This window comes from Gobius niger (assembly GCF_951799975.1).
Source record: "Gobius niger genome assembly, chromosome: 11".
Taxonomy (NCBI): Eukaryota; Metazoa; Chordata; class Actinopteri; order Gobiiformes; family Gobiidae; genus Gobius; species Gobius niger.
In genome coordinates this window covers 32,232,000-32,245,762 of record NC_136862.1, presented here as the reverse complement: position 1 = coordinate 32,245,762, position 13,763 = coordinate 32,232,000, and the positions used below count along the sequence as shown (strand labels likewise).

Below are 13,763 nucleotides of genomic sequence, written 5' to 3'. Positions count from 1 at the left end.
ACTTCTGTCCTTTTTTGAAACTACCTGACCCTTAGGTGAAAAGAACCTACGCTGCCGGTTGCTCTTTATAGAATTATAATTGGTGCTTCAGTCAGCGCTTTTGATTGTGACAAATTCCGCAGCGTGATGCCAAGGAGCCTCGCCCTTGTTTTTGAAGTCGCCCTTTTGTTTCGGTGATCGTGCAGGCCGTTTACGGGAATCAGAGCCAGTTCACCTGCAGAGGACAGGCCGAGCACTGCTGACCCATATCTGGGATTTTATAGGCCAACAATTAAGTCTTGGACCTTGGCGCGGACTTCCAGGTGGAGTCTTGTCTTCCAATAATGATTAGAGTTGCACATCCAGGGGGGGGGTTCCCCCAATGAAGAACTTACTCCCCAACGAAATGTAGATTTTAGATGGAAAGAGAAAAAAAAGAAAAAATGAGCCATTGTTGAGTTTCTGTGAGGCATTAAAAGACATTAAAAGGCTTGGAAGAAAAAAAAACATCAAAATAGCGACAACAATTAGACAAAAAGTGAGGAAAAAGGCAAAAACACATTTTTAAAAAGTAGTGAAAACATGCCAAAAAAATGTAATGAAAAGTGGAGAAAACAATCTGTCAATCTGTTTTGTAGGTCTTAGCTTTCAAATGACGCATTACGCTGTTGCTTTCCCCATTCGAGAAGCTTTAACATTTGGGTAAAGCTTAACTGGATCAAAAAAGCATCAAATTAAACTCAAACTGGCATTTTCTTGCACATTCAGCTGCGGTTTGCTTTTGAATATCAAAGTGTTTGCCAATCTTTACCCTAACCTTATGATCTTGTGTGGAATTATTCCCATAAATGTTGCACTGGAATAAGTCCGGATTCGTGCATGTTTTTGAACAGATCCAGGGCTTTGTCACTTCAGAGACTAGAACACAAACTGATAAACCAACACGAGAATCACACACATTTCTAAACACTGTCTTCATTTGTGATTCATCTTTCTGCCCTTGTGTCAAAACATCGCTGACTTATGGACTTAAGCACAACAGTGTCCGTGTTATATCACTAATGTGTGTGTCACAGTCTGGCTTCAGGCATGAAAACACGGAAGGCTTCCATGCATTCAAACTGCAGTGTAGTGGCGCCCCCTGCTGGCCACATCCAAGGCATCCAGTATTGTGGCATGTTTGTACTTGTATGCAGGGGCGGACTGGGACTGACAAACGGCCCTGGACTCTGACCAGCCTGGCCCAAATTAGCGTTAATGCAATCACCGCAAACAGGCCTGCATATTTCCTTGCATTTTCTCAAGTTCGGCTTTACCCAAATCTAAAGCTTCTCAACTGGAGAGCAACAGAGGAACGCCTCATCTGAAAGACCTAAGACAGCGATTTATAAGATTCATTATAATCATATTTAATCAAGGTCCTCTGCTTCATGGAGCTGCTCCCACATGAACGAAGAAGTAAAATATCTGGATATTTTAGTCATAGTTTTAGTCTCATGAAAAACGTTTGATTTAGTTTTAGTCCAATTTAAGTCATCAAAAATGTTACTTTGACTAAAATTAAGAATTTTAGTCTTTTTTTCTTTTTTGCCGTTTTTTATTTCATTTCATTCATTTTCATGTTTTTTTTTTTTCATTTATTTATTTATTTAATATGGACATAGCAATTACATTGGACGAACCAGATGCATTGTTTAAAGTGTTATAGCACATGTGCTCATTTTCAACACCTGTCCATAGGAGGCTTTTAGGATTTAAAAATAAAACACATGATTAAACACGGTTACAATAAAACAGATTATTAAACTAGATAAGGCACATTTTACACATGTGAACACCTTTGAGCCACTGTTTAAGCTCTCTGGTAAAGATGGTGACGTTCGTCTGCTGTTTCAGAGCCGTGGGGAGAGAGTTCCACAGTGTCGCCCCCCCTTTTTGTCATGTTTCTGGTTTTTTATTGATTTTTTCCGTTGCTTTGTTTTCATGTTTTCATCACGTTTTTGTCACTTTTTTGCTGCGTTATTGTCGCTTTTCCAGCAAATTTCTGTCATTTTTTTTTCATCCTCGCTTTCGTCACTATCTTGATGGTTTTCTTTTAAGCTTTTAGATTTGGGTAAAGCTCTGTTGAGGCGGGGGTAAGAGCGAGGTTAAGGAGAAACATTCAGAGGCCAGACCGGTGGCCCTAGAGCCCGTGGCCCCTCTGTGCTCTTCCAGAACGGACATATTATTGGACATTGGACATTATATTTGCCTGGATTCACCTGAACTTTAAATTGTCATACTTATTGCTCTGTTTTATTGCCTTAATGTTCGGTGCAGCCCTGTGAGGCGACCTCTGTTGTGATATTGGGCTCTACAAAACCATTAAACTTGAAACTTGAAACATATGGCCAGTCCGCCCCTGACTGCATGTGACTCTTTTTCTCTTCTTCCTCTCAGGTCACGTCGGAGCCCCGCTGCCCTGTAACCTCATCAAACTGGTGGATGTCCCGGAGAAGAACTACTTCGCCTCGAAAGGAGAAGGAGAGGCAAGAAAATATCTATCCTAGATTTGCAAAACAAAGGTTTGCATATCACATGGAAATGACGGACTGAGCACACTTCAAGTAGAGCTGTTGATTTGAGCCGCTAAGTTCAAGCACAACACTGCTGGAGTTGCTCAAGTAAAGTAATAATGTTTTGCAGGCTGACAATAGACAATAGTTACTGCTTTTTCTCCATCATCACCTTTGTCCCACAGACAGCCCCGTGCACAAGGACCCACTTAAACGCACGCTTTGATTAAACATTAAACATGAGACAGTTTAGCTCCGTTTCCACCCACTGTTAACTTTTGGATGTCGTGGCTTTTTCTAGAGCAGTGGTTCTCAACCTTTTCAGCACCATTATTGTTTTGTTATATCTGCACTATAACCCTCATGTCTTATAATGTGTCTCACAGCTGTTTTATTCATTCAGGGACTATGATAGGATGATACAATTCTTGTCAAAGGCCAGATTCTATTCTTTTTAGCTCCTTATTTTAGCCCAGGCTGGTGAGGAAACCTACTAATGGCCTAAATAGCACGGTTTTAACTTTAGATTAGTTAAAAATTATATATCTACTTCCAACATAAATAAAACGTATCCTGCTTGAAGTCAATATAATAATTATCAGTATGTTGCAGCACATGCAGAAAGAGCAATCTCCTCCCGTGTCAATCTCATGCTCCTCCTCTGTCTGCCTGTCATTGTGCCTGCTCCTCTCTAAGGTCAGGCATGTGAAGAGGCTAAATGCTTAAATACCTGCTTGAAACACGGCGTGCGTTTCCGTTGATCAATCGCTAATAATTATCGCATGTGTATTCAAACAGCCTATTTCAGATTAAAGACTTTAACAGGATGTTTCTCAGCCGTCCATGGGCGGATTTTTGCCAAATTAAAACTTAAAACATTAAAAGAGAGATGTTTAAATCTCAACTGTTTCCATCTTTTCATGGAAACTCGTTCTGTGGAGCGAGAGAGTGTGGGCTCCACAGCCACACCCCCTCAACCTAAATGCTTTATTATGAAATAAATCTTAGAATTCATTTTTATTTTCATGTCGAAACCAACTTGGGTCACGGATTGATTTCAACAATTAAATTGAATGTTTTTTGATCATTTATCCCTATCTGGATATGTTTGTTTTGTCTGTGCGACTGTCCTAATGTGTGTTTTGTCATGTCTGTATCCTGTCTTTTACTGTGTTTTGTTCACCGTAACTAGTGTTTTGTGTTAATGGATCCCCTCGAAAACGAGATGGCACATCTCAAGGGGCATTCCATCAATAAACTTAAACTTAAACTTAAACTATGTCATATAAATCATACATTTTCCCACAGCGTTCCTGGGCTTGTGCTGCGGGACATTTGGGTGATGTTTTTTCTGTGCTGATTAGTTTTTTTGTGGTTTCCCTCAGGTCTGTGTGAAGGGGCCAAATGTGTTTAAGGGCTACCTCAAAGACCCAGTGCGAACGGCTGAAACGCTGGACCCGGATGGCTGGCTCCACACTGGCGACATCGGGAAATGGCTTAAGGTGCGTCCTACGTTCACAACAAACTCATACACAGATCTCTCTCCCCTCACGGTCCCAGGTTTGAGTCCCAGACCATCGACCATCGCCTGCTCTCTCCATGTCTGGGTGGATATTCTCCTGGTGGTTCAAATAACTCATAAGTTTATATATTTGATTGTAGAATGGGACGCTGAAGATCATCGACAGAAAGAAGCACATTTTCAAGCTGGCACAGGGCGAGTACATTTCTCCGGAGAAGATCGAAAACATCTACATCAGGTGTGAACCGGTGGCGCAGCTCTACATTCACGGAGACAGTCTACAGGTGAGAGTGTTTTTTATTTAATTAGAAAAAAAACAAAACATATGTTATAACTGAGGAGTTTCCTTTGACTCCATTTCCAGTCGTGTTTGGTGGGAATCATTGTCCCGGACCCCGAGGTGATGCCTGAATGGGCCAAAAAGAGAGGAATGTCCGGCTCATACCTGGAGCTGTGCGCAAACCCTGTGAGTACTTGCAGTCACTGAAGATACTTGTACCCAGACAATACTGTGGCTTTAATGTGTCCGTGTGTGTGTTTATCCTGCAGCTGTTGAAGAAGGCCATTCTGGAAGATCTTGTGCGTTTGGGGAAAGCTAGTGGCCTCCACTCCTTTGAGCAGGTACGTATTTGAATTGCACATTTGGGTAGACTGATATTGAACCGAACCGCCAAACTCTGGACCAACATGCCACCAACCAACTGAGCTATTTCTACTACGAGACTATTTCTCCATATGGGGGATTGTAAACTTCACAATGCATCTTTCTGACATTGTGGTCTTGATATTTTGATGGAAATAAAATGTGCCAGTAATCTAACTGCTCTCTATAAATGCACACTTTTCCTCTATTGGCCTGGTCTTAATGTTGTGTCTATTATCACTTTTTAGGTTGGTTTTGCCAGACACTAAGGTTAGAGATGTTAAAGATCTTTTACCTTTACATGTTTCAGCGCCATCTGCAGGCCGTCATCAGAAGTATCCCCGGCGTGCGGTGACGTGTCACTTATCAGCTGTTCTTACTTCCGAGGCGTGACCAGTCTGACGGTCCCATTTCATTTCATTTATTAATTTATTTGAATGGGACAGTGCATATTAATGGACAGACAACTAGTGCTGTAAATATGCCGGATTTAGCTCAAGGCTAATTTCCATCCGAAGTCCCATAAAAAACAAGACAAGAACATACAAAATACAAAACATATAAGCCAACACACACCCAACAGGTCCGACAGACTGGTCACGCCCCCTGCCGCCCGGTGGATTCAGGGCGACAGGGGGCGTAATCATTGGAGGAGGGTGTCCCAGGTGTGGGACAGGAGAAACGCTCCTTCGTCACGGTTGATGGTGTCGGTGCTCCGTTTCCTGATTTCTATGGCTTCTTTTATCCAGCGTTTGAATTTATTGGTTTCCGATCCAATGACCTGAGCCTCGTCCCAGTCCATGATGTGGTTGTTTCTTTTGCAGTTGTCCGAAATAGCCGATTTTATTTATAATTCTCCTGTTCTGCCTTTTTAAAATCGGCTATTTCGGACCACTGCAAAAGAAACAACCACATCACCTTAGTGTCTGGCCTTAGTGTCTGGCAAAACAAACCTAAAAAGTGATACTAGAACACAAGTAAACACAATGAACGTTACAAAGTTTGTTGTGTCTATGCATATGGGCAGATGATTCAATTCAAGACTCCTATTTGACGAGAGAAAAGCTCTGCACCTGGTACTAGACTCGCATTCAGTCAGTGTGTAGGACTTCCCCCACATTGCCTATGAGGGCGCATTGAGTCTGGAGTGAATGCGCCTCGTGAAGCTCTTGAGTGTCTTTTGCACAAACGCACTCCATAAAACGACCTTCTCCCGTCTCCCCCCCCCCTCTCAGGTGAAGTGCATCTACATCCACACCGAGATGTTCTCCATCATGAACGGGCTCCTGACTCCGACGCTGAAGGCCAAACGCCCGGAGCTCAAGGAGTACTTCAAAACCCAGATCGACCAACTCTACAGCAGCATCTCCATCTGAGAGTCCGAAGCTCCTCGCTCTCCTCCTCCTCGCTCTCCTCCTCCTCCTCCTCCTCGCGAGCATTTTTAACACTTTAAGACTCTTTTCACCCTCGCAGTCTTTCTGGCCATCTCACCAGCCGCCGGAAACACAAAGAGCTCAGAGGTTAAATTTGCTCGAGGGATGAACTTGGACCTTGCTACCTTGCTCCACGTGGAACAACAATCACCTACCGCTCTGTCCCCAGCAGCAGAGCAAGCAGTCGCTGACATCCCCGCTGGAAGTCCGTACACCATTCCTTAAAATGGCTCGAATTCTGAAAGTTCTCATGGCTTTGGTCCGTTTTTACACGCGTTTTCTTACTTGGCCCGTGTTGTTTGTCTTGAGCACAACTTTCTGGAGTTTATTTTAACTGGGAAATAAGTCCCATTGAGATGGAGTGGGGACGATACAATACTAAAATCATGATACATTTCTGAATCAAGCCATTTTAAGCTATACATTACTTCCCGCGGTGTTGTCACGCAGTCCGTTTTTTTTTGTACATTGCTTATCATCTCCCTGTTTGGGGGGGGGTTTTCCGTCGCTCCAATCGCCTGCTAGAGTTTGCCGTGTCTTCGTTTCACAAGACCAGGAGATAGACAGCTTTGAGCCTGGCCACCCACTACGGTACACATGAAACCCATAAGTAACGGAAGGCAAAGCAGTCAGAAAATGGTCTCAAGTAACAGTAGGGTTACTTCAAAATACTTAATGCTTTGGACAGAAGGTCTACATTTTAATATGCAAACAGATTTATTCGGAGTCTTGCAGAGCCGTGGGGAGATATTTTAGTGAGGGGGTGCTGAGGGACAAAATGTAGCCCAAAAACACTTTTTCTGCAAATATTTCCTATTTATTAACCCCTTAACTCCCACCTGAACCGAGCACATTTTCTCCAGCTTTGCCCCAATCCGAAAGCTTCTGGGAAAAAAGGTGTGAAAATAGCAACAAAACTGAGATGAAAACAAGGATGAAAATGTGAAAAATGTGAGAAAAAATGTACCAAAAATGTACCAAAAAACGACAAAAATGGACAAAAATGGACAAAAATTTGACGAAAAAATTAGAAAAAATGGACGAAAAAGTGACAAAAAATGTACAAGAAATGTACAAAAAAACGACAAAAATGGATAAAAATTTGACGAAAAAATACAAATAAATTGACAAAAAATTGACAAAAATGGACAAAAATTTGACGAAAAAATTAGAAAAAATGGACGAAAAAGTGACAAAAAATGTACAAGAAATGTACAAAAAAACGACAAAAATGGATAAAAATTTGACAAAAAAATTGACAAAAAATTGACAAAAATTGACAAAAATTTGACGAAAAAATTAGAAAAAATTGACGAAAAAGTGACAAAAAAGTGATAAGAATTTGACAAAAAAGATTTGAATAATTTGACGAAAAAGTGACAAAAAAGTCACGAAAATTTGACAAAAACGAGACGACTGCCCAACAAAAAAAGTTATGAAAAAAAATGTGATGATGTGAGGAAAAAGATCAATTTAGTTTTGTAGGTCTTAGCTTTCAAATGAGGCGCTGCACTGGCCTACAGGATTTGGGTAAAGCCGAACTGGAGAAAATGCTCTCGGTTCAGGCCGGGAGTTAAGAGGTTAATACTGCCTGCAGTTCCCAAACTATCCACCAGGGGGTGCTGCAGCCCCCCCTCAGCACCCTGGGTTCCCACGGCCTTGGAGTCTTGCTATGCCAAAGCGACTAAACTAATCTCTTATTTCGAGGGAAGCGACAGTCCGGGGTTTATGCTGCTGTGCCACAAGATCAACAACATTTTGTGCAGCTCAGAACATGCTCCTAAAGATCGGCTAGACACCAAAAATGTTACTATGGAGTCATCGAAATAAAGCAACCAAACAAGACTCAGATTTACACCTAGTGCAGGGGTTCTCGACTCCAAAATGAGGTCGTGGAACTATTTTCTGTCGATCGCGACCCTTAAAGTGATCGTCTGTAAGTTTAAATGTTTTACCAATGTGACATATTGCCTCAACCTGCAGTTTGACAGACCATAAGTAATATTAAATAATTCTATTTTTCCTGAAGCCTTCCTGTACTCGCTGATCTCAACAACTACTCCGAATCCCCCGGTGCCATCACTCTGACCAATGAGACGAGCTGTTCCTGTGGCCCGGCCCCGTCAGGTCCAATCAGGAGAGAAGGGGGAGCTTCATCGTTTACTTAGGATTGAAGTGATTTCTCTCCTCATTTTTTCGCAAACTACTGCAGAAGTGGCTTTCAGGACCAATCAGGTCTCTCTTCTCACTTTTTTGAAATCTTACAGAATATGTAAAAAACAAAAAAAACAAAAAACACTGGGATACATCGCCATGGTGACGGGCGGGTGATGTCCCGCTCCCAGCCAAAGCGACAATGGGTCAGGCCTGTGGAGAGCCAGTAACTGTAAAGAAGCATGTTTTATTGAAGCTATTACAACAATAACAATACTAACACAACAAAAACCCAAATAGTTGAATTCTATCCACTGGATGAAATTCTCCGCAGTGCGGCTTTAAGTCATTTGAAAGGGCCGGGCGATGAAGACAAAATATCAAGATTTACCGAGACAATTAAGCGTGCAATTAGAAAAGTGACCAGTGTAGAAGTAGAGAGGTGGACCGCTCCTGCCTTAGCAATCATAGTCCTTGTTTTCACGTCTTTCTTTCTTTCTTCCTTCCTTTCTTTTTGCGTGCATGCTCCTCGCCCGAAAGCAGCAACCTTTTTCACTTTACATCAAGCCACTTTTTTTATTTTGCACCGAACATAACGTAAATTTCAGGTTTTAACAATAACGAAAGATTTCACACGAAATGATGCAAAACCAGGGCTCGGGGCGATGCATGTAGTTCGCCCGATACTTGCTGGACATTTGACTTGAAACGGAAAAAAAAACAGAACAAAAAAAAGATGATTGTTTCCTTGTGGCCATTAACATCAGGACGGTGCATAGCTTTGTCATTTCTGAAATATGCGACGCGAGGGAAGTACAGGAAATACCGGATGACTTTTAATAATGAAAATACTTTTGTTGGTTTACACTAGAGGTAATGTCTAGGACGCTTTTTTCGGATTTTCTTTTTTTTTTCTCATTTTAACTTATTCTCCAGTTGATTGCCGTCCCAAAGCGTAAAACAAAATGGATGTAAATAAAGGACAGCTAGTTGTTAGCATATTTATTATTTGGATCAATGGTTTGAATGGAGTTTGTTCTCTCTTTTTTTTTCTTTTTTTTTTTCTTTTTTTTTGCGTGTAGTGAGATGAATTTCAACTGTAAGTATTTATTTATCTATTCCGCTGTAAAAAAGAAAATCAGCACCATATCCTTGTAACGGTTGAGTGCAGCAATAGGGGAAAAAGGAGGGGCGTTGAAAGTGGGGTTGTGGAAATAAAACTGGAATGATTTTAAACTGGTTTTGTCTTGTTTTGGATCATTTTTGAGACTTTTTGTGTCGACTGTATAGCATAACCTACTGATAAATCCATCTAACACAGTGGAGCGTCCGCATGCTCGTGAAAAGAAGTGCGAAGTATTGGTGAATGGTTTGTCGGATGGAGGATTCCAGGATCCAGGAGGCTTTATGAGAATGGATGCCAAATCGGAGCAGACGCCAAAGGCCAAAACGTGTCGCTAGAGCATCTGCAGAACATGACGAAACCCCATGTTTCTTGAAGCACTGTAGGCACCTCGAACGGGTCGCTCCCCCCCTCAGTCCGGGGCGACCTGCCTGGAAGCTCACCAGGGGCGGACTGGCCATACTGTATGTCCATTCTGGAGGAGCACAGACGGGCCACTGGCTCTAGGGCCACCGGTCCCGCCTCAACCGAGCTTGACCCAAATCTAAAAGCTGAAAAGAAATAATAGCGAGAAAAAGAGGACGAAAAGCCAACAAAAATGTGACAAAAATGTGGCCGACGTGATGAAAAGTTTCCATCACTTTTGCAGGTCTTAGCTTTCAAATGAGGCGTTGCATTGTCTTCGATTCCCGGGGCCTTTCTGTATGGAGTTTGCATGTTCTCCCCGTGTCTGCGTAGGTTTCCTCCGGGTACTCCGGTTTCCCCTACCACTAAAAACATGTACAATAGATTCCCCTCTGGACACCCCTGAAAAAGAGATTCTAAATCTGAGTGGGACTATCCTGGTTAAATAAAGGTCAAAAATAATAATAAATGATAAAAAAAAACATGAATCTAAAAGGAATTCCGTGGATCATGGTGCACCACAAGGTTCAATTTTGGGACCTTTATTATTTATATTAATGATTTTGCTTCTGGTTCTACGACCACCTTTCCCGTTCTTTTTGCTGATGATACCTGTCAAAAAAATTATTTGTGGAAGTGCACAATTACGCTAAGTTGGGCCAGGCTGGTCAGAGTCCAGGGCTGTTTTTCAGTCCCAGTCCGCCCGTGAAGCTCACGCCTCACACCCAGGTCAGTGACGCGGGGTCCTCTAGCAAACAACATCCTGCTGTTCTCTTTCTGGGATATTCTGGGCTAGAATCTTTAAAAAAACAAAATGTAAAAGTAGAAAAGTAGTAGTAGTTAGTTAGTTAGTTAGTTAAGTAGTAGTAGTAGTAGTAGTAGTAGTAGTATAGTAGTAGTAGTAGGCTAGCAACTGTAGTTGTTGCATTAGAAGTAGTCTATTAAGTACGCATTTTTATTTGTAGTAGTAGGCACATTATATTTTTCTTAATCATTTACATTGTAAAATAACAGCTCTGAGGCAAATGTATTTGATATTCATGCAGAGGATTGGAAAGTGGAGGTGTTAAAGAAACGTGTATATAAAATGTACTGTAAAAAGAGGGCAGAGGTCTGTGTGTGCTCAGCTCAGAGCAGGAGCGCTGCCCCTTGAGGCTGAGGTGGGGCGGTACAGGGGGGTTCCACAAGATGGTAGACTGCAGGGGCGGACTGGCCAGACTGCAGGGGCGGACTAGTCGACATCTCCATGGAAACGAGCTGGAGATGTACCCACTCCCGGTAAAGTTATGTCATCTCTTAGGAGAGCTGAGCCGTTCACAGCAAAATTACATGTTTGAGCTATTTTTCAATGCTGAAAACATCTATCATAAAATAAAAGCTTGTATTTCAATTTAATTTTTTGGGGTAAAATTCTACGCGGTGTGGCTTTAACCTCTTACCATCCGCCAAAACCAAATGCATTCTCTCCTCTTTTCCATTATCGTCACTTTTTTTTATGGCACTTTTGTTACTTTTTTGCTGGATTTTGGTCACATTTTTAGCTGCTCTTTTGTCACTTTTTTGCTGAATTATTGTCTTTTTTTTGCTTGATTTTTGTCTCTTTTTGCTGGATTTTTGTCGCTTTTTTGCTGATTTTTTGTGAATTTTTGTCACTTTTTTGCTGGATTTTTGTCACTTTTTCGCTGATTTTTTGTGAATTTTTGTCACTTTTTTGCTGGATTTTTGTCGCTTTTTTGCTGATTTTTTGTGAATTTTTGTCACTTTTTTTGCTGGATTTTTGTCGCTTTTTTGCTGATTTTTTGTGAATTTTTGTCACTTTTTTGCTGGATTTTTGTCACTTTTTTGCTGGATTTTTGTCACTTTTTTGCTGTATTTTTGTCACTTTTTCTGTATTTTTGTCATTTTTGTCAATTTACATCCTCATTTTCTACTCATTTTCTGTCGCTATTTTAAAGCTTTTAGATCGGGAGAATTTGGAGAACAGGAGAAAACATATTCAGGTGGGAGTTAAGAGGTTAAATGACACGTGGGCCCTTTACTTATAGGCTACATTTTGCACACACGCCATAAATAAGCCTAAATAAAACCCAAAATAAAGGTTGGCGACATTCCCAGCAGGCTTCATAATCAGTCAATGCTGTTGCGTTCCATAGTGGAGAGAAATCTGCTTGTGCGATCTGGCGCCCCCCCGCCGCTCATCAGGCGCAGGTGTTGCTAGGCGCCGCCGTGGAAAGATGAGACGGTTACGCGAGTGGCCGATATTAGCGTGTTTATTGTTTAGATTTTAGCAGCTTTAATGCCGAATATGCGTTTAGGTTAAGGTTAAGATTTGATTAACAGTGACATAAACTAGAGTTTGTTTTTTTCCGTTTAGTTTTTTCGATGGGCCGACCGAAAAACTGCGTCCCAAAAAAAAAGGTTCTTAGAAAGAGGCGAGACACGCCGCAGAAGTCGTCACTGTCCAGAGGAGCAGGTAAGAGGAAACTACGGAAAGCCCGAGGGAAATGTCCAAAATCGTATTCTCTTTTCTAGATTGAAGAAAAAGTGCACGCTTTTTTACCAGTAGTTTTAGACTGGTCCATATCTGTGGTAATGCCCCCTCCCTTTATAGAGTTCGGGAATGTCCACAGTTACCATGGAAATCCGCCATCTTTGCAGCTGTTAGCATACAGTTCCATAGACTGACATTAGCTAAAAACAGTATAAAAAGTGGAGAAAAAAAGCTGTGGAACGACTCCGTTAGCTGCTGAGTTACTGCTGGTAAATACATCTAACACACTGTGGTCTCTAAGTGTTTTAATTTGAACAATAACTCTAGTATTTTAACTTTTAAAATCTCCATTAGTTTACAATTGCTGCTAATCCCATAATGCTTAGCGATATGACGTCACATTCCCGAACTCTATTAACCTCTTAACCCCCGACCTGAACCGAGCACATTTACTCCAGTGTGGCTTTACCCAAATCTGATTTTTTTTTTTTTTTTAAGTGTCAAAATAGCAACAAAACAGTTTTGTAAGACTGAGCTTTCAAATGAGGCGTTACTCTTACCTTTTAGATTTGGGTAAAGCTGAGTTTTTTTTTTTTAACTTTTGACAAGTTTTTGTTGTGTTTTCGTCTTTGGTCGCTTCTCTGTGATGTTTTGTGGGTTTGCGTCACTTTTTTGTTGCGTTTTTGTTCCTTTTATCGGCACGTTTTTTGTCGTTATTGTGTTGCTTTTTCATTGCTTTTTTTGTCACTTTTTAATATTGTTTTTGTTGCTCTTTTGTCACCGTTCTGTTGCGTTTTCATCTTCGTTTTCGTCACTGTTTTGACGCTATTTTTCAAGAAGCTTTTAGATTTGGGTAATGCCAAGCGGGAGAAAACGTGCTTTGTTTTCAGTGAGAATATAAGAGGTAACTTTTTGAAGTACTTTTGCAAATAGTTTTATCATACAGACCGTTTTACTTCTACTTACCTACTTCTAGTAACATCAAAATGAAGTATCTGTGGGTTAATTCTTCGTGATGATGTATTTTTATGTTTTATGGGATTTTCTTCACAAATATGATCATTTTAATCTCATTCCATGTTTTGTTTGTCCTCATTTCTGTCACCACTGAAACGTGACGCTTTTACGCTCAGACTGTTACTCTGTACTCAAGTGACATTTTTGTCTTTGTTTTGACACAACGTCAAGGCCGTGGGAACCCAGGGTGCTGAGGGCGCTGCAGCACCCCCTGGTGGATAGTTTGTGAACTGCAGGCAATATTAACCCCTTAACTCCCACCTGAACCGAGCGCATTTTCTCCAGCTTTACCCCCAGTCCAAAAGCTTCTGGAAAATAGCAACAAAACTGAGACGAAAACAAGGATGGAAATGTGAAAAAAGTTGACAAAAAAGTGACAAAAAATTTACAAAAAAGTGAGAAAAATTGGACGAAAAATTGATAAGAATTTGACAAAAAAAA

General features: G+C 41.2%; 1 protein-coding gene across 2 annotated transcripts in view; it reads left to right on the top strand.

Annotated features, from left to right (window-relative positions):
• The window catches only part of acsl6 (acyl-CoA synthetase long chain family member 6), a 67,615-nt gene extending 60,756 nt beyond the window's left edge, over nt 1-6,859 (top strand). For both annotated transcript variants that reach the window (XM_079566324.1, XM_079566325.1), the window contains exons 16-21: nt 2,419-2,507; nt 3,920-4,036; nt 4,197-4,340; nt 4,421-4,522; nt 4,606-4,677; nt 5,935-6,859. In XM_079566324.1, coding sequence (XP_079422450.1) covers nt 2,419-2,507; nt 3,920-4,036; nt 4,197-4,340; nt 4,421-4,522; nt 4,606-4,677; nt 5,935-6,075 — 665 coding nt within the window. In that variant the 3' untranslated portion in view covers nt 6,076-6,859. The remainder of the gene's footprint in view (nt 1-2,418; nt 2,508-3,919; nt 4,037-4,196; nt 4,341-4,420; nt 4,523-4,605; nt 4,678-5,934) is intronic.
• The last annotated feature ends 6,904 nt before the right edge of the window (nt 6,860-13,763 follow it).